Here is a 20924-nt window from a genome sequence, read left to right as displayed (position 1 = left end):
GGAGCGAGGATGACAAAGGATTAAAGCGCCGTCATTTTACATTTGGCTTGTCGCCAGCGGCAGACTAGTCTAAAAGTGTTGTTGTGACTTTTACGTCCCTTCCTTGGCTCCTTTCTCCGTTTCTCGTCTGGCGTGACTCCGGGAGTCTGTGTCTCCGTTATATTCCTGTCCGTGGGACAAAAACAACGTTCACAGACACGGTTCTGGCTTCAGAGATGTGATTTGTCGTCGCAAAATTTTTGAATGAGATGAATATCTTATATCTGATCTGATATACCGAATGTTCCCTGAAATCGCTGACATTTTGTCTGGTTTAAAGTGGGGAATATCTTTAGCGTTATACTCTAAGCCACCGGTGGTGTTATTTTAAAGCCCAATTTACTTAGTTATTATTTGACTATATGTGTGTATTTTAGACGTATTCACATTGATTATTGAAGACTTTGGCTCCCAGGTTTTTGCAACTAACTCAAAATACAGGTATGGTTTACCTCCGCTATATTTGCAAACATTGCCTCAGGGTTGAGAAACGTAGCAAATATAAAGACATCGTACAACTTCAAATATAAAGAGACATCGTAGAACCTCAAATATAAAGAGACATCGTACAACCTCTAATACAGGGGAATTAAGGAATATCAAAATAAAAGCACACGTTGTTGAACTTGATCATGCATATTTATTAGTTATCAATACACATTTATAAAACTAGGCATATTTAGCCAGAATATGTTGCACATAACATTTTATTTCTTTTATAAAAGAGACATCGTACAACCTCAAATATAAAGAGACATGGTACAACCTCAGAATGAATGTAAAGGTCAAGTTTAGCTCCTTGTGTCAAACGTACTCAGCCAAAAGTCTTCAATTCAACAAATCTAAATAGGAACAAAGTCCCAAGTGGAGTGACAGAGTTTCAGAAGGGGGGGGGGCATGCTGCACTTGACTTATATAAGATAAGATAAGATAAGATATTCCTTTATTGATCCCCTTGGGGAAATTCAGGCATCATAGCAGCATGGGGGACGGGACGACAGGTAGTAAAAACAACACAAGCAGTGTAAACAAATAAGTCAATATAATTTACTATCTAACTAACTGGAAAAAAAACAATACAGTGACACATAAGGTGCAGTATGCATAGATAGTGTTATAATTTACTATCTAACTAACTGAAATATACAGTATTCACAGTATCACAGTATTCACATAAGGTGCAGTATTCACATAAGGTGCAGTATGCATACAATGTGTTATTGTCCTCCTTGGGTTCCTATTAGTTCTAGTTGGATGTCTGGCCGCAGTCCCTGCCCACTGTTGTGGAGCCTGTGGTGGTGGTGGTTAACATATCAAGCCCCGCCCTCTTTTCTTGATCCTCTTACTTGCATGTGCACAACATATATATTATATTATATAATGTATATTATGTTATATGTAATAAAGCAAGAGATAAAGTAGGTACAAAACGGGTTTACATTAATAAATACCTAAAGTCCTACTGACATCTGCAGATATCTACAGATATAAACAGGGCTAGGTATAGAGTGAGCGAGTTTTTGTTATTGTACAGAAATATACAATTGAAATCTACTATTGTACAGAGATATGCATCTATAATAAATATACATATGTACAGAAACATAAGAATGCTTAAGAGAGTGTATAGTTGTACATACTATACTGCATGTTTTACATACTGCATGTCTCTTTCTCAGGATGGAGACGGGGAATCGTAGTACAAGTTTGAGTGGCAAAAGGTGGCTCCTCGAGAGAAGTAAATACTTGCATTACCTCTCCCATTGACCATTGAAATGTTGGCAATATAGTCCTGTGTTATTGAGTGTTATTCAATGTAATAGAGTGGTATTGAGTGTTATTAAATGTTATTGAGTGGTATTCAGTATTATTGAGTGTTATTAATTGTTATTGAATGGTATTATGTGTTATTGAATGTTATAGAGTGGTATTGAGTGTTATTAAATGTTATAGAGTAGTATTGAGTTATTAAATGTTATTGAGTGGTATTCAGTGTTATTAATAGTTATTGAGTGGTATTAGGGGTTATTAAATGTTATTGTGTGGTATTAGGTGTTATTAATTGTTATTGCGTGTTATTAAGTGTTATATTATTATGTCTCATCTGTTTCATCAAGGTATGCCAAGGATGACATGAGCATCAGAGATCAGCCGTTTGGGATCCAGGTGAGTGAACAACACAGACTTATTGATTATTATAAATTGGGCAGAGTTACTGACATGTACATTGTTTGACAGCGGAACACATCACAGCATTATGTAACTTTGGATCCAACCAGCTCCTTCCTAAAGGATAAAATAATTCATGAGTACAGTTTTGAGTAAAACATCAAAGTTTTATTTTTTATATTAAAATATGTAAGGGATAATGTATAGCTACGAGGTCATTGTCCCAAAATAATTTACCGACACAGCGTTCTGGAACACAGAGGCGCAGCCGAGGAAGTCAATAATTTTGCGACAATGACCGAGTATAGCTATACATTATCCCGCTTATTACATGGCTAACTTACTAACAAACAAATTTAACAGCGTGGTCTCATTTCTGGTAATTTATTTGGACATTTCCATTTATGGTGAAATTGGACCAGTTGAGGGGGGCGTTCGTCGGGACATTCAGGTTCAGGCCCGTCTCTCTGCGTTCTGGTCCGGCTGGTCCAGGTCTTTCCGCACCTACAACACAAATAATATAACATACGTTTTCTATGCAACCTATAGGAAAGGTTGGCCTCTCCTTGTACTGGGTTACTATAGCCTACTTACCAGCGTGTCTGTTCCCGGAGGACACCACGGCTGGAGGGGCGCGTCCACTTTTATTTGGCGCACCTAAAACACATAATAGACATCAGTTTGCTATGTGTTAAGCCTGGCATTTGTGATGGCTGTTAAATAGTAAGTAGGATGTTATAGGCTAGCACTCACCAGACAGGATATTGCTCCATTTCTCCCTGTCTGTGGTGGAGGGGGTCCAGTATGACTTAAGACTTCCCTCGCACCTATGCCCGGTCACTGTCATGATCTCCCTGGTGTCGAGACCTGCCTCGGACAGGCGCTGCACAGCCGTGCTCCGCAGGCTGTGGTTGGTATAACGCTGCGAGAGGCCGGCTGCGAGGCTGATGGTGGGCATCATTTGGCCTAGATGATTATGCCCCATAGGCTCCTTGGAGTACCACACTGACTCTGTGTTTAAGTCATGCTGTGGTCTCCTCAGTGGATGGTGGAAAAGGGCAGTAGCAGAAGAGGGTAACAGGGAGAGATATTTTTTTAGACAGGGCAGGTGGGGTCGCCGGGCATTGAAAACATTGTTCCTCTGTACATCTCCTTGCAGGGATCCCTGGCGTCTTTGTGCTTTTTTGACTCGATGTTGTGCGTCAGGACAAAATTATTTTCTGTTCTCGTCAACTTTCAGCTCGAAGGAATCTCTTCTCATCTCCCTCGTTCCCTCTCGTCCCCTCCTGGCCAGCTGTAATTGAATATCGAACCACACTTTGCGCACAAGTCCAGTCGCCGAAGTTGGTGCCAACGCACTGGACTTGCGCAGGATGGCCATGTCCGCTGTGGTGATGCCAGGATGGTGTCGGCTGGTGTCTTGGCCATTTTTACGCAGCTTTTTAATTATGGACTTAAACACCCCGTTACATGGATCAAAAGAAGGACTCTTCATTGCATCCATTTTTGAAAAATGTCTGCAGATTCCTGCGCGCAGGGCCATGTAGCTTGCCACAGAGTAAGCCGTTCCTTTGGTTGTTTGAACGGATGCGTAAAATACGCGGAGTGCCTGGTTCAATTCTTCAGCGCTGACCTCTCCGTCCACATCTAGTGGTCTCTTCGTCTCCTTCAGCCAGTCCTGAAACACCCCCATTGCCCACACTGTACTTTTTTCTTGGTGTTTTTTTCATGCCGGTCCTCTTCAATTCGATCCACCTCATTTTCACCGACATCTCGATGTCTCTTGGTGCCTGTCTCCGTGGCCGCTTTCTCAACGTTAACGTGATCGGTTGTAATATTTTTCGTTGTCTTACTTTGTTTTGCCGGGGGGGACCATTCGTGATTTAAATCGAAATTAATGTTAAAATCCTCAACACTGTAACTGTAGGCCATTGTGGATGTAACTTATGCAGTAGTTTTGAAAAGTAGGCTATACAAACAACAGGCCTCTGTGGTTAATTGCCTCATGGGTCGGCAGGTGTGTCAGAGTGGGCTTGATTGCTCCGGCTGTGAACAGCGGTCATTTTTGCGCGTTACCCATAGCAGCGGTGAATTATCGAGAAATAATTGACCGCTGCTATGGGCAACCGAGCGCTATTGACCAATCACAATCAAGCATTTTGGCGAATGTTAAAACGTCATGTAATAAAAATATATATTTACCGGTAGTTTTTAAGAATTTGTAAAGGATAGGCAAAAATAAGCATGTGCTTCAGCCTATTCCTTTTTTTCTGTCATTGATTTTGGATTTTGTGTGAGCTTACCTTGAATAATACATTTGTGATTTTGATTTATCTGTAAACGAGGCCGAAAAATAAACGTCCTTCCTTCCCGCGGTCATGTCTCTGCTCCGCCCCCCTCTGGTCCTCAGGTGCGCAACGTGAGGTGCATCAAGTGCCACAAATGGGGCCACGTGAACATGGACCGGGAGTGTCCTCTCTTCGGCCTGTCGGGCATCAACGCCAGCTCTGCGCCCACAGAGGAGGCAGCAGGTAGCCTGCGTGTTGTATAACCCCACTGTGTTTACCCCCTCCCATAGTCGAGCGGAACGTACGCGGACCGGACTCCGCACGGCATGTCTGCAGTCGTTTGAGCTTTCATAGTCGAGCGTACCGCCGCGTACCAATTTCCTACATGTCTCGCACCAGTTTACACAATTTTTCCCATGCTGTTTAGACTTCTGTCATGTCGTCGTCATCCGATGTCAAAATAAAGAGTCTAGGTTATCTCCGTTTCCAATATTTCGAAATAAAACTGGCAGTTTTACACACTTCATTTAGAAAAGCCATTCAAACTTCTCAAGTTTCTTCAGATGATGATAAAAAGACATGGTCCAAATGTATATGAATTGGAATGGATGACGATTAGCGATAGTAAAACTAAATTTAGCGTCATCTACCTGCCAACGTTTTACCGGACCAATCCTACCCATTTAATCATGATCTTGCCCTACTCTCTCTTGTGCTCATCAGATGTACAGAGTTGTAGTATTAATATGTACAGTGATACAGGTATAAAGACACTATGGTAGTAAGTCATACTAGCCAGCACTGTAACTAGTAAGGGATATGTACAGATATAGATGTAGTATTAATATGTACAGTGATACAGGTATAAATACACACTATGGTAGTAGTCATACTGGCCAGCAGTGTAACTAGTAAGAGTAGGTAAGGGATATGTACAGATATAGATATAGTATTAATATGTACAGTGATACAGGTATAAATACACACTATGGTAGTAACTAAGTCATACTGGCCAGCAGTGTAACTAGTAAGAGTAGGTAAGGGATATGTACAGATATAGTATCTACAGATATGTAAAAAGGATAATATGCGGGTATGTACAGACAGATGTGGGTAGATATAAATACAGTACGAATAAATGTACAGTGCGACGAGGTTATCGCAAATTGCCCCTTAATTTGGCCCGTGCGAGTGGGAAATAATATTTGGGGGCAACCTTGCGAGTAGTGATTTCAACCCTTCATTCGCATTTCCCTCCTAAATGTATCCATACAAATTGGATAAAAAAATTGTAAAACATTAGCCTACAACCAGGGCTGTACAGTGCGACATAATGTCGCGGTGCTATAAAAAAATCTGTCGGCGATGAATGAATTTACTGCGTAGCCCCCGTGCAATAGCCTGTGTGTGAAACTGTGCATGTACTGTGAAGTGAATCTGGGCCACGCTATTCTACTTGGTAGTTGTAGTCTATCGTGCAATTAAATACCATGTCCCCGTCTGCGTAGAGTCCATACAGCCAACACCAAATCCCATCATTCCTAGCGAACAATCGAATCGAAACTGAATGTGGCCTATTGCATCGCCAAAGAAGAACTTCCTTTCAATAAGTTTAAGCCGCTAATTTTGCTCTGCAAGAAGAACGGAGCGGATATCAGTCCATCTTATGACAACCACGTCCGATGTGGAGAGATGATAAGAGACCATAGTCGATTAAATTAAGTCGGATCTGGCAGTGATGATTGAACGTTCAGCCATGCATTAGGTGAGTAGCCCACTATTAGGACGTTTTTCTTTTTTTTAAACTTAAATTTTTATTTTCATTTTTTCAACAACATACATAGACAACATTCATAGACAATACACAGTACATAAATTAAAACAAATAGACAAAAAATGGGTAAAGAAAAAGTGTGACATGGGTCCTTCGGTCCCTTCTACATTTGCATTATTTATTTACATTTTTATTCATTTCCTTGTATCCTTTTCAAACCTCTGTGATGTCGTTACTTCCCCTCCTGTATTCTTCCCATTTTCCCCATTTCCATTCAAACTTTTCTTCTTGCAGCCTCAGCAGATGTGTGATTCTCTCCATTTCCTGTATCCCCTCTACCAACTCTATCCATTGATCCTTTGTCGGCACTTCTACCTTGTACCACAGTTTAGTTAAAGCTTTCTTGGCTGCCACTATCAATATCTTAATCAAATATTTGTCTTCCCCTTGGATTCCTTCCTGTGACAGATTCCCCAAATACAACACTTGGCCTCCCTGGGGTATTTCGTATCCTATTATTTCATTTATTATCCCTCCTATCTCTTCCCAGTAGTGCCTTATCTTCTGACATCCCCAGAATATGTGTGTATGGTTCGCCCCTTCCTGTCCACACTCCCTCCAACATGTTTTCTTTGCTGGTGTGTAATTGCCCTGTATTTCTGGTGTTATAAAGTATCTAATTATATTTTTCCACCCAAACTCCCTCCATATCCTTGATCCTGTGGTTGTTTGTTGTGTCTTACATGTGTCATACCATTCCTCCTCCGTTATCTCTATTTCCAACTCTCTTTCCCACTTTTCTTTCACATACAATGTTGTATTTCCCTTACTGTCCATTATTGCCTGATATAGTGCTGATATCACCCTCCCCTTCCGTCCTTCGTATGACTTTACCATTATCTTAATTACCCCATTCTGTTCTTTGTCTCTATCTTGCTTTATTTCTTTGTTATAGTAGTCCCGAATCTGTAAATATCTAAAGTGGTCCCTATTCTCTAGTCCGTATCTTTCTTTCAATTTTTGTAGAGTCTGCATCTCCCCTCCTTCCGTCATCGTGCACATTGCTGTTATACCCCCCCGTTCCCACCTCTTGAACCCATGATCTTCTATCCCTGGTCTGAATTTGTTGTCGTGTGCTATCCATCTCAGTATCTTAGATTCTTTTTCTAGCTTGTATTTCTTTACTATTGTGTTCCATATGTTTATAGTGAATCTGGTAATTGGATCTAGTAGTTGTTCCTGTCTTCTGAACAGCTCCCTATCTCCTATCAGTGTCTGCACTTTGAATCCCTCTCTTTTGGTTTCTATATCTTTCCATTTGGCCTCATAGTTCACATTGCACCAGCATGCTACTGTTCTAAGCTGTGCTGCATAGTAATAGCTTTCTAAACTGGGTACTGCCATCCCTCCTTTCTCCTTTGGTAATTGTAGAGTCACATATCTGATATTAGGACGTTTTTCAATACTTAAATACTGTCTACTTAAATTTCCCTCCGGGGATCAATAAAGCATCTATCTATCTATCCATCTATCTAATAACGAGACAATATGCAAATAAGGTAATACTAATAATTGTCACGGTTCCCCGTATGAAAGTGGCTTGCAACTTACTGCTGGTAAAATCACTGTTTATTTCTCGTTTTGCATAGTATTACATTCCTCTTCTATAAACAATCAAAGTCCTACCGTAAGAGCCTCATACGGGTCAATTAAACCTTTTTGATTAGAGTCTTTCCTTCGAGCTAAGTTGAACTGAACATTTCACTGTCTAAAGCGCAAACTTAAACAAGGTTGCGTCGCAACACAGTTTTCAAAATAAAGGTCACATATACAAATACCATAGTAGGCCTCTCAATTCTTATAAAAAAAAGTCCCGGATATACATAAACATTAATTGGCATAGATCTCTATAAACGGCCCAACACATTGATCACTTTAGGCACACCCTGAAACCAGTAACATCACAAATATGAAGTGGGTAATTACCCATAAAAATAATAAACCTTTCATGGGGTTATTTACAGTAATAATAATTCATTTTATTTATAAAGCACTTTTCATTGTGAAACAAAGGTATGCGAGTTTCTTGTCCTCCTGATTAATGCAATGGTGTGTGTGTTGTGATGATGTCATTCAAGGAGCACTACAAGCGCACACACACACAAGTGTTGTTTTTGTTCTATTAGTGATTTACACACTTTCTCAGTTGGTTCATTATAAAAGATACAAACCTGAAAACAAAAGCACTTAAATGTTAAATAAAAGGACCACAGTAATGAGGCAGGAGGAATATGTTTTTTTGCACTATAATGGTAAAATTGTTATTAAAAAATGTGCCCCTAAAAAGTATTCTGTGCCCCTAAATTTCTCATTTAGGGGCAACTGTGCCCCTAGTGAAAAAGCTTAGCGTACAGCCCTAAGCTATATACAGCATTAATGTACATGCTGTCATACATTGAGTTATATGAATTATATGCAGGTTTATAAGTAGGTATATACCGTAGAAGGATTATATGCAGGACATATCTAATGTTATCTGTTTCACTCACTCACTCACAGTGATATAGACATATACTGTTTATTATTGTTTTACTTAACACCTTAAGCCCGAGCGGTCCGGTAGCGGACCGACAATAATTTCACGCCATTAATAGATCAATACAGTTTGTATTAATTAATGTAGCGTTTCTTTTTCAAATGTAGCCAAGAGTAAATACCCTAACTCTATCAAAACAGCAGTCAAAGTGTATATTTTCAGCACTACGTTTGTTTACCAATGATTTTAAGTGTTATTAGCGAAATATGAGTTCATAAATATCTTTGCACATCCCGGCGCAAACCGGATGAATTAGACGGAAATAAAGGAAGCTGTCATACTTGTGTGTAGTCCTATGAAAGAAGAGACTCAGGGCCTTCGATGGGCTTTTGAATTTCATAAATCTACACTTCCCAGCTCACGCCAGCCCCTGTCAATCATCTGACTTCCAGTGTGAATATATATATTTTTTACATTATTTTTGGGATAATATCTCGTGGGTCAAACAAACCTGAATGTTATTGCCATAAAATAGAACGTAGTTAGTTTCTTTGCCTTTCTGTGAACGTCTGGAAAAAAACTGTGTCGCAATCTGATGAAAAATGGCGGAGCTATTTACATTATAAAAAGGTAACTGTACTTACAGTAGGTAGGTTTTTGCTGCCCTGTCAGGGGCGCCTGGTGGTACTAAAGTACTGACTTATTTTAAAATTCTACTGACCCGACATCATGCTAGAAGGGGTATAATATTTCATGAAATCACAATGAAATCTAATGAGAGGTATGTGGCTGGTTGAAGTTTTCTATTCTGGGCTTGGTTTTTGAAAGTGCTATTCTGAGGTCATGCTGAGCATTTAGTCTGTTTCTGTATTTGTTTTTCAGGTATGCTAGAGTAGAAAACCCAGATTCACATAAGTATGTGGTGCCAAACTGAATCTACAGCTTTTTTATAAAAAAAAAACTACGTTTGGGAAACGCTGCACTAGACAAATATCAAGATGTATCCATCAGTGGACCAATTGCATGCTTTCGCAGAGGACAAGAAGCCTTCCATCCACGCCTTCAGACATTAAGCACCCCCACGGCCCAAATGGAATGATAAAAAAAAGAATAAAAAATAAATAAAAAATGACCGGTAGGCTATACTTTTTTTTTCATATATATATATTTTTTTCCATAGTAGACTATCGGCAAATTTTGGCGACTAGAAGTCGACTATACAAATCCTTAGTCGGGGACAGCCCTAGCGGCTACATTGATCCACTGTCTGTCCGTCTACGTCGCATTTTACATACTGTTTCTCTCCAGTCGGGCTGCTGCAGGGTACACAAAGTTAAATCTACTCCTAAATGAAGGTGAAACTTAAGCTACTCTGTACTGCGACCTGTGAAATAGATCTGCTGTCATGTCAGACATGTTCAGTTTATAATGTTGTCTGACTACGTAAGTAGTATTGATAACACGCTTAGTATTTTACAAATGAGAGCTTTCTTTCTTTTTATGAATGTGGGCTTTTGAAAAAATAATTGCCCATTTTTAACAAGGTGCTTAAAAAGTCCTTGGAATTCAAATCAACCATTCGCACTGAAAGTTTTGTTCATCCATGATAAAATTGTTCTGAATCAAGAAATTGAATTTTTCATCTGAAGTGTAACTAATTGTCGGAAATTGGTTTTAATCCATAAATATTGGATCCGATTTATTCTTTCAATAAAAAAAACTGCATTTAAAAGTGAATTGTCTCCTTTTAAATGCCGCACTGGGCCACGCATTAAACCAATGGAGTCGGTCACCTTGTTTGCAGGGCTATAACTATATTCTATATTATAGCTATGGATGCAATACTATGGCCTATTTGACATCGAGTATCTATCGTCCAAGATGTGAAAAAGAAATAATTTTTCCATCCATACATCCCCGTTTTATACCGTGGTGAATATAAGTATGGTTTTAGAGCGGTTTAAGGTAATTCCTGGGAGGCTAGTAATAGCCCACGACTTAGATTATACTTAATCCATTGGCATTTCGTCCCTATACATGCTACAATAAAAAATTCAAATGCATATGATCGGTATATTATGTTCCATCATGAATGCATGAAAGGGGGGGGGGGGTCGTTTCTGATTAATTGATTGTCAATAACGGCATTCGTTAGTACAACAACATACGCTGATCAGCATACGCTGATCAGGGCGATGGCTATGAAAACAAGGCAGATTCAAGCTGAAATTGACGTTAAATTGCTCTTGCCTGTGGCCGGTGGGATTCCAAAAAGAATATTCCAATTATTTGATTGCCATCTGGTAGATCGTATGTCCATTTGGCCCACGACATAACCCACCACAGCATAATGAATCAGGGGTTAGTCGTTTCTTTTCATTAATTCTTTATTTCAAAAGGGACCGTGAGAGAGTTGTATCGTGAATATTATCGGAAGAAGCAAGCGAGTGGTGGTGGCTCCAGCGAGTCCTCCGACAGCGACGGCAGCAGCGACAGCAGCAGTGACGACAGCAGCGACTCAGACGCAAAGAAGAGCAAGAAGAAGAGCCACAGGAGAGAAACCAGTCGGGATGACGAGGGTGACGGACGAGCCAAGAGGCAGAAAAGAAGCAGAAGAGCTCTCCCAGCAGGAGCGGGTCACGGAGTCCACCTCGTGGCGGGGAGAAGGTGCCCGCGGGGCAGGCGGAAGGTAACGACCAGACGAGGAGGGAGGAGGGAGGAGGGAGGCAGCCGGGGCCGGGAGGGAGGTCGGGAGGGGCCGAGGCAAGATGACGGCGAGAGGGAGAGGGAGAGGAGGAGCGGTCGGGAGGAGTGTGGCCCCTGCAGGAGCCACGAGAGGGGCGGGGAGGACCTGGGGAGAAGAGGGGAGGAGAGGGACGGGAGGAGAGGGGAGCAGGAAGAGAAGGAGCGAGAAAGGAGAGAGAAGCAGAAGTAGGAGCGCCAACGGGAGACGGGAAGGAGAGGAGGAGCGGGGAGAGGAGTAGAAGTCCGGGGAAGGGTAAGGAGAGGAGGAACAGGAGCAGAGAGAGGAGTGGAAGTCCGGGGAAGGGTAAGGACAAGAGGAACAGGAGCAGAGAGAGGAGTGGAAGTCCGGGGAAGGGTAAGGACAAGAGGAACAGGAGCAGAGAGAGGAGTGGAAGTCCGGGGAAGAGGAACAGGAGTAGAGAGTAGTGATGCACGATATATCGGCCGCCGATATAATATCGGCCGATATGGCCGTTTTTTTACACATCGGTATCGGACCGATATCAAGATAGGGCCGATATTAAAAAAATAAATAAAAAAATAAATGTTTTTTTTTTTTTTTTTTTTTTTTATGTTTTTCTTTTTCTTTTTACATGTTTTGGCCTTAAATAGTTTCAAAATATCAGTCATTTCTGAAAATAAGTTACAAAAGTACAAAAATTATGCGTTTTGGAAAATAGCTCTTTATTTGATTATCATAAAAAAGTGTTTTCTATACAGAGATATCGACATCGGTAAATATCGGTATCGGCCAGAACAGCAATATTAATATCGGTTATCGGTATCGGCCACAATTTTCACATCGGTGCATCACTAGTAGAGAGAGGAGGAGGAAGGCGCAGATATGCAGATGTGATGGAACTGGACGACGAAACGTTGGCCTGGCTTGCCTCAACGGAGCTGCTGGTCTAAAGACGAAGAAGAAGAAGCAGATATGCGGCAGAGAGAAAGTGTTGACTCACGCCTCTGACGGGCGTAAAAGGGTCATTCTGGATATTTTCACCCTAGACCCCCCCCCCCCCCCCCCCCCCCCCCCCCCCTCATCTCTCTCCTATCATCTGTCGTCGTCGTACAGATTGATGTCAACAAACGTCTAGCCGTCTGGACCGCTGTGTTTCAACTCAAGGGGATGACGCAAAGGATAAAGAACGCTACTACCAGACATGTGAACTGATTTCCTCCAGAGTAAAAAAAAATTATTAAGAAAGAACATCCTTTGACTGTTGAGCACTTCACTGTTAGACGACATGCTTAGAAGCAGCTCGGAGGTGGCGCCTAGGTGGCGCAGTGGGCAAGCCACTCACCACCAATGCTGGAGACGCTGGGTTCGAGCCCAGCTCTCCACATTGTTTTCAGTTTGGCTGGTCGTCCGTACTAATACAATTGGCAGTATTAGGGAGAGGGAAAGCTGATGGGTGGGGATCGGACGTTGTGGACAGCGACTCCTACAGGTCGGTTGGTGCGCCTGCGCAGTAGAATCAAGAAGCGATGGGGGCGGCGTCCCTCCAATGCGCAGACCCCTGACGCTGAAAGATCGCGCCGCGCAGGTGAAAAGATGCGACTGCTGTTACCTCGAGTATCTGAGGGGACTCATGCTATGTATGACTTAGTCCACATTGCAGCCGGCTTGTGGGAGGCAAGAGACAGTGTTCGAGACAGGGGAGGGTTGAATTGGACGATATGAAATTGGGATGGGAGAAAAATAGAAAATGGGAGAAAAAGTGGATACAAAAAAAAGAAGCCGCTCGGAGGTGCATGCCATCTAAGAATGAAGTGAGCGTGTGTTATTGGAATGATTGATTGATTGAAAATTGTATTAATGTCCGCCTTGTTTCGAACTGGTTAGAGTTTGGAATCAGGGCTGGTGGTCTATCGCCCTGCTCTAAAGATAAACTCTTAAGCATAACCGACTTCGAAAGAGGGCCTAAGCATAACCAGTTCGAAACAAGGCGGACATTAATACAATTTTCAATCAATCATTCCAATAACACACGCTCACTTCATTCTTAGATGGCATGCACCTCCGAGCTGCTTCAAAGCATGCTGTCTAACAGTGAAGTGAGCGTGTGTTATTGGATTGATTGCTTGAAAATTTTATTAACAGTGAAATGAGTGTCCTTTTGACGAATGGCATCTAACAACAGACTTCCCGCGATTTATATTTTGTTCCACAATGAGTCATGACCAACCAATTACATAATCCAACATTGTGTAAGCAACTAACACATTCCACGTGACCGAATCGTTTTTGAATGAGTCGTTATGACGCTATCAACACATCCATTCGTAAAAACTGGCTTGTAATTCGGTTGTGGGCGGGTTCTGGAATCACGAGCGTGTGTTATGAGAAATAACCGCGTCTAACTTGACTGTTTCAGCCAATCGGAATCAAGACATTTGAATGCCATTGTATAAACCCACTTTGACCCTTCGAACCTCCCACTCAGGGTGCAGTTCTAGGCCTGGGTCCTACACAGTTTTAAAGACTTTAAAGACTTTGACAGTCTCTCTTGTTTGATACCCACACAGTTTAATACCTGACCGTTATGAACCTGTAATAGAGTAAAATAATCCTTCCTTCCTTATCCTCTTCGTCCCGGTTGGGGCATAAGGCCGCAATCATACACTGCCACTGAATCCTGTCTCTCGTGCTTTGGCCTGCGCTTCATCCCAGGAAAGACCCATCTCCTTCAGCTCCATCATCACTGTCCTCCGCCAGGTGTTCTTTGGTAAAATAATACAGTGCAATAAAATAGTAGAATAGATAGTAAAATTATGCAACAGTGCAGTGGAATAAAATAGAGTGGACAGAGTAAAATAGTGCTACAGTACAATCAACAGTGGAGTGTATAATAATAATAATAATAATAATAATAATAATAATAATAATAATAATAATAAATTGGATTTTAAGAGAGAAGCGCCTTTCTCAGACTCAAGGACACTGTACAAGGAAAGGGTGGAAAAATAAAAGATAAAACAATTATGAATATATGTGTATAGTAACAACAGGGGGGAAAAAATAAGATAAAAGAGATTAAAAAAAGGAAGCAAGGTGCTGTCCAATTGGATAGAAGGCTATGGTGAAGAGGTATGTTCTTAGCTTGTTTTTGAAAATATTAAGAGATCTAGCTTCCCTAATGTCCATAGGTAGTGTGTTCCATAACTTTGGTGCATAGTTTGCAAAGGCTGCGTCCCTGATTCTCCTGTAGCCTGCTGCATCCAGACCAAAAACCATCCTCAAAAAGATAATGTCAATCACACTCTGAAATTACATTTCTTTTGTATTTCTTTGCTGTGTTGCCAAGTGTGAAAGTTGAGACTGACCTCATATTCTGAACATCCCTTTTTTTTATCCTTTTTTTCATCTGAGACTAGAAATATTGATGGTGTACACATATCTACTGTAAGTGGTTCTAGCATTGAGAGAGTCACTGAATATAAATATATTGGTGTGAGACATTTACATTTAAATTCCTTGTGGACAACCTTGCCTCCAAGTTGTGACAGAAAATTGGCTTCCTATACAGAAACAACCAGCTTTCCTGATTAGTAGGAAGAGTGTTGTCTAAGCAGTCTTCTTATCAGTCTTGGACTATGGTGATGTAATTTATAGGCATGCTGCGGCCTCAACCCTTAAATCCTTGGACTCTGTCAATCACTCTGCCCTCAGATTCATCACTAATGATAGATACGACACATCACTGTGTCCTTTATGAGAAGGTCGGTTGGCCCTCACTGGTGTTTGTTCATTTTTAAGGCCCTTACTGGTAGGATACCTCCTTATACTACATCATTATTGTAATGGAATTTTGGAACCTATATGGAACCCGTTCTAGTGACTGGCTGGTTTGCTCTGAACAGGGTAAATCTGCATTTTGCTATAATGCCTCAGTCCTTAAAGCTTGAGATTCTCTACTCTGTTGCAGAGTTTAAAACCTTGATCTCCAACCTTTGTCAATCAAGTTGTACGTGTTTTAATAAATTTTTTATCCTGGCTTTTTTTTTCCAGGAACACTCCAACATTTTGGGAAATTAGCTTATTTGCCATCTATCCTGGAGTTAGACAAGAAGATGCATACCTTTTTCTTCTCTGTGCATGCAGTAGGAGTAGGAAGACGTTGGGAACTAGGCTAATGGGGGAACCTACTTCCAGTGACTGACACTAAGCTAGGCTAACGGTGCACGTCTTCCTACTCCTACTGCATGCACAGAGAAGAAAAAGGTATGTATCTTCTTGTCTAACTCCAGGGTAGATGGCAAATAAGCTAATTTCCCAAAATGTTGGAGTGTTCCTCTGTATGTACACTCGACATGACTGTAAACGAGGGAAACCTCGGTTGCCTTCGAGTTTAAATAAATGTTTGAAACTAGATGAAAGTAAACCATGGAACCTGCCACTAATATAGTCTTGAGTGATGTGCATGTCTGTCTTTACTCTTTAGAGTCCATTGTGCCAGATGTGAACTCATATCAGGTGTCATATTTCACTAGGGCTCTATTACCCTGCCCATACCTGTACCCCCCCCCCCCCCCCCAATGCTGCTGTGATTCCCTCTGTCTGCTACAGCAGGTATGATTAAGGTAATAGTAGAAATATATAATATAATATATATAATAAATAAATATAGGCAATACAATTAGATCTGAAAATAAGAATATGAGGAAAAAATAAACAGTGTAAAGTTTAAACAATATAATTAACTCTGAATATAGAAATATGATGAAAAATAAACAGTGTGTAAACAAAGGTGCAGATGAGGGTCTCTATGCCCTATTGGTTATATTATACGTTACAATAAATATAGGCAAGAAATCATTTTAATCTGAATACATACTAAGAGTAAAGGTAAACAGTATACACAAGGTACCCTATCACATAGCTACCCATATCTCCAAAACTAGGCGAATCACATCAAAACAAATCTGGATGGATAGATACCACTTTGGGTAAGACATTTTCTATAGAACCCACACCCATTTCTACTTCAAGGAAAATTATGAGGGGCATAAGACTGACTAAATAGACTACAAAGAACAAATTTCTGAATTTATTTTCAAAATTGCGCCCCCTAATGGCAAAGATCTGAAAAGTTACATATATGTCACATTGGGCGTTAAGCATTCAACGTATTCCTAATTCCCATGTAGTGCACTACATGGTACTACAGGATAGGATACTACAGGGTACTACAGGATACTACATGGTACTACAGGATAGGATACTACATGGCACTACAGGATAGGATACTACATGGCACTACAGGGTACTACAGGATACTGCAGGGTACTACATGGCACTACAGGATACTACATGGCACTACATACAGGGTACTAGATGGTACTACATGGCACTACAGGGTACTACATGGCACTACAGGGTACTACATGGTACTACATGACACTACAGGGTACTACATGGTACTACATGACACTACAGGGTACTACATGGCACTACATGACACTACAGGGTACTACATGACACTACAGGGTACTACTACATGGCACTACAGGATACTACATGGTACTACATGACACTACAGGGTACTACATGACACTACAGGGTACTACATGACACTACAGGGTACTACATGGCACTACAGGGTACAACATTGAAATATGACTATTTGTTTTAATATGCTTTGGAACAATTGAACAATATAAAATATATTAACTAAATATCATTGAATCAGACAAATTAACTGAGCAGATCATAATAATTGTTCGCATTGTGACATATGTGTCACAGCAAATGTTCATGAACATTTTAAGGTGATATGCCCGGTGTGACATATGTGTCAGCGATTTTTATCAATTGTTTTCTTTATCATTTTATTCAAGAAATGTGTTCACAACAGGTTATATATCATAAAGACCATGTTATGTAAGCATTATAATTCTTAAATGGGCAAATCTTACCTTTTAGCAACAAAAATCTAGCTTTTGAATGTTAGCTACTTCTGTAATTTAGTCACCACCATCAGTCATCATTGTGGAAAGGTGGTTTATGGGAGCACAACATCACATGATCTGTCACATGTTCCACTGGTGTCCCTTTGGGACTTCATGAGGTAAAATCAAGAAAAACGCTTTATATGGACATTTCCAGGACATGTAAAGTATGTGTGACACCTGTGTCACGGTGGGTCCTAATGGGTTAATAGAATTTTTCCATTTTTGGTCAATTGCCCCTTTTTAAAAATAACTTGAGTGTTGTGATGTTCTGGAATCACAGTTTCCTGTCCTCGCTGTGTCTGTGGAGGGTGTGTTTCCTGTCCTCGCTGTGTCTGTGGAGGGTGTGAAACATATCTATGGTGTGAAAGCTCAAATGGACCACTGCAACACTTCCGGGATTCTGAAATCGGGGAGGAGATAGCGGGGGGGGGGGGGGGGGCCCGGGGGAGCAAATGAATGTGGATGAGAGCCTTGATGTAAGTGGTTGTAGCTACGGCTGTGGGGGTGCTAGAGACATGATCGAATAGACTTATGCGCCTGAGTCTCCTGAACACGGCGCAACCCATTCCTAATCGATCAGAACTAAATCGGCCGAGATCAAGTCCCTTTTTCAGCACCTACTCCCCATACGCATGCGCAGATTGTCAACGGAGTCTGAACGGCACGAGACGACGTGCGAATGAATGTGGAATGTTCCATCAGAGGGGGGAGCTTCGGTGGCCAGTGTCCTTTCAGCCGAACAGGATAATGAAAAAATGATCCCACTCAATCTACAATTACCTCATTGAGTCTCCAGGTAGACTAATGTTTATATTTAAGTGCAGTGGTCTATAGCCGCTCACACTACCACCACAAGCTCCCCCCCTCTGATGGAACATTCAACATTCATTCGCGCGTCGTCCAGACTCAGTTGGAGAATTCCAGAAGCTCAAATAACTGCTTACAATATTTCATGAAAGCAAAGTGTTTCGTTTGTCTAAGATTTTAAAAGGTTTAAACTTTACAGCACTGACAAAAAAAAATTTAAGCATCGAATTAAAATCGAATCTCGGCCCCGAGGCTTCAAATTCCCAAAAAATATTCGAAGGTCAGCCCTAGTGCTTTGAGTCATGATCTTAGCAGTAATTAATTGATTGCTGTGTCAGTCAGCCTTCTATTCTATCCAGGGACCAGTTAGTGTGTTCATGTGTGTTCCCAATGAGATGCTATAATGGGCTTCTTTCAGTGCCACGGACGACATATCTCGTTTTATCAGCCCCCCCATTGAGTGCCCACGATGACAAATATAGTTTTATTTTTTTATTAGCAATCTGGATTCATATTTCATCAACCGAGTCTCCCGTTGGTACACCAAGCCCCTACAGGAGCTCAGATTGGAAAAAAGCGCCCCCTATCGTCTATCCCTGTGTAACTGCAGGTCAGTTGCTTCGTAGATCTCTGGGGGGGGGAGCCAACTGGCTCCTTGTGCTGGTGAGCAGTCTGCTCGAGGGATCTGCTCGCGGGACGGAAATCAGCCTGGAATATATATTTACAGCAGCCAATAATCAATCAATAAGCGTGATCGATATTTGGAATGGCGATCAGGAATTGGAATACTCTTTTTGGAGAACATCTGATCTAAGGTAAGGAGTCTATGTTACCAGTCTTGGGGTAATCGGATCTGTATTCGCGGAGATATCAGCGTGTCCCCTATGTGTGATGTGGCTGTTTGGCTGTGATCGCTGATGAGGAAATAAAATAATCGATTTTTCAGCTCGCGTCTATAGCGTGCATACGTACACATACTATCGATAATCTAGCGTTTATTTGAAAACGATTCATAAATAGGCCGAAAAATTACAAGGTTTTTGTGTATTCTAGAATATTCCAGTAAATGTCTTTTATCATGGAATCTTTATATTTTCCTTAAACGAGGGCTTTTCAAAATGCTATAAAACGAAAATGAACCGATAAAAAAACAATCCGTTTTGACAATGTTCACTGCAAAACGAGTCATTGATAAGCGACGGGCAGATTAGACACATAGCCATCATTTAAAACATAGATTAGGCGTTTTTAACGCTAACATTGAAGTGGATGGTGGCATTCAACGGGGTAAATCAATGTTAATCAAAGGCACTGAAAGTGTTAATATTTGGATTCACGTGAGTGGAACATCAGTGACCTTCACTGCTGCTGTGTCCCTGAGCTGCAGCCAGCCCCCCTAACATGTGTCCTCCTCATGATGAGTCATGTCCAGTGATGCGTTCCTCATGGGACGGGGTTGCAACCAGTGCAGCCAAAGTTTTGTGAGCAGAAGCGCACGGATGTGCACGGCACGCGCGTGCACACAGGAATGCGCTGCACTTGCCAACTCGCTATAAGTACCCACCTGGCCTACTTTGCATATCAATAGCGCCGATCGTCAGGTGTGTTAAATATGTTCTCGGATACATTCACACAGAACTTGTGAATGAAATGTGTTACATTCCATTCGTAGAGGCAATTAGGCATCGTCTTTAGTCTGTGCTTAAGCGAGGAAACATTTATGCGCGGGAGCGTGCGTGCACGTGGCGTCATTAGCGTGCGTGCAATCAGTGTTGATATGAGGAACGCAACACTGGTCATGTCTGTCTTAAAACCCTTGTGGCTTCCTAGTCACTAGTAGGATTCTTAGTGCATGAAAAGATTGCATTGCAAGTTCAAGGTCATAACATTTTTAATTTTTTATATTTTGTTTTAACATAAAACGTTTCATGTTGGGGGGAGCTCCAGTAGCTCACCTCGAACGCTATTTCGGCGCCGGGGACAACCGTGCTCGTCACGGATCTGGGGTTTAGCGAGTTCGATTCCCGGACTGCAGCCGTGCCTTTCTCAGAGTGTCTTCCCCCCATCTGTACCCCCATTCAACCTGTTTCTGTCGGTCATTCTTGACCAGAGAAAAATGCGATAAACGCAAAAAAGAGCCAGCGGAATGGCCAAAGTAAAAAAAAAAAAAAAGCGTTTCATGTTATAACGTGATAACTTCTTGTTTTAACATAAAAGTTTCACGTGATAACTTCTTGTTTTAACCCTCCTAGATGACAAATCCATTGAGAAACGGACCTTCGCTCTCCACGGTCACGGAAGTGCCACAGATGACCCAACTACTAGGATAAGGGTTCCCTTGATAAAGATCCATGAAAAGGCTGTATATACACAACACCTGTAGCTCAACTGCAAAAACTGCTTTTTTTATTTGATTAGATTTGTATTTGGAAATTAAAAACACATCATAAAAAAAAATTTTGACTAATTTGTATTCCCTTTTTTTTATCCACTTTTTCTCCTTATTTTTCTATTTTTCTCCCATCCCAATTTCGTGTTTCCAATTCTCCCCTCCCCTGTCTTGAACGTTGCTCGACTATGCCCCCCCCACTGGTCGGTTACACGAGGAGGA

The 20924-nt window shown here is 41.3% G+C and overlaps 1 protein-coding gene across 1 annotated transcript; it reads left to right on the top strand.

The window, feature by feature from the left end:
- Nucleotides 1–1740: 1740 nt before the first annotated feature.
- On the top strand, nt 1741–20696 carry LOC311224697 (corepressor interacting with RBPJ 1-like; the record flags this gene model as incomplete). Its single annotated transcript, XM_084309786.1, has 4 exons — nt 1741–1777; nt 2157–2205; nt 4619–4739; nt 20566–20696. Exons 2-4 carry the CDS (start codon nt 2173–2175, stop codon nt 20694–20696), a joined length of 285 nt encoding a protein of 94 aa, XP_084165912.1. The 5' UTR covers nt 1741–1777; nt 2157–2172.
- Nucleotides 20697–20924: the final 228 nt, after the last annotated feature.

Source organism: Notolepis coatsorum (genome assembly GCF_963971535.1).
Source record: "Notolepis coatsorum genome assembly, chromosome: 3".
Lineage (NCBI taxonomy): Eukaryota > Metazoa > Chordata > Actinopteri > Aulopiformes > Paralepididae > Notolepis > Notolepis coatsorum.
Note: the sequence above shows the minus strand (reverse complement) of the source record. Positions and strands in the feature narration are given on the sequence as shown.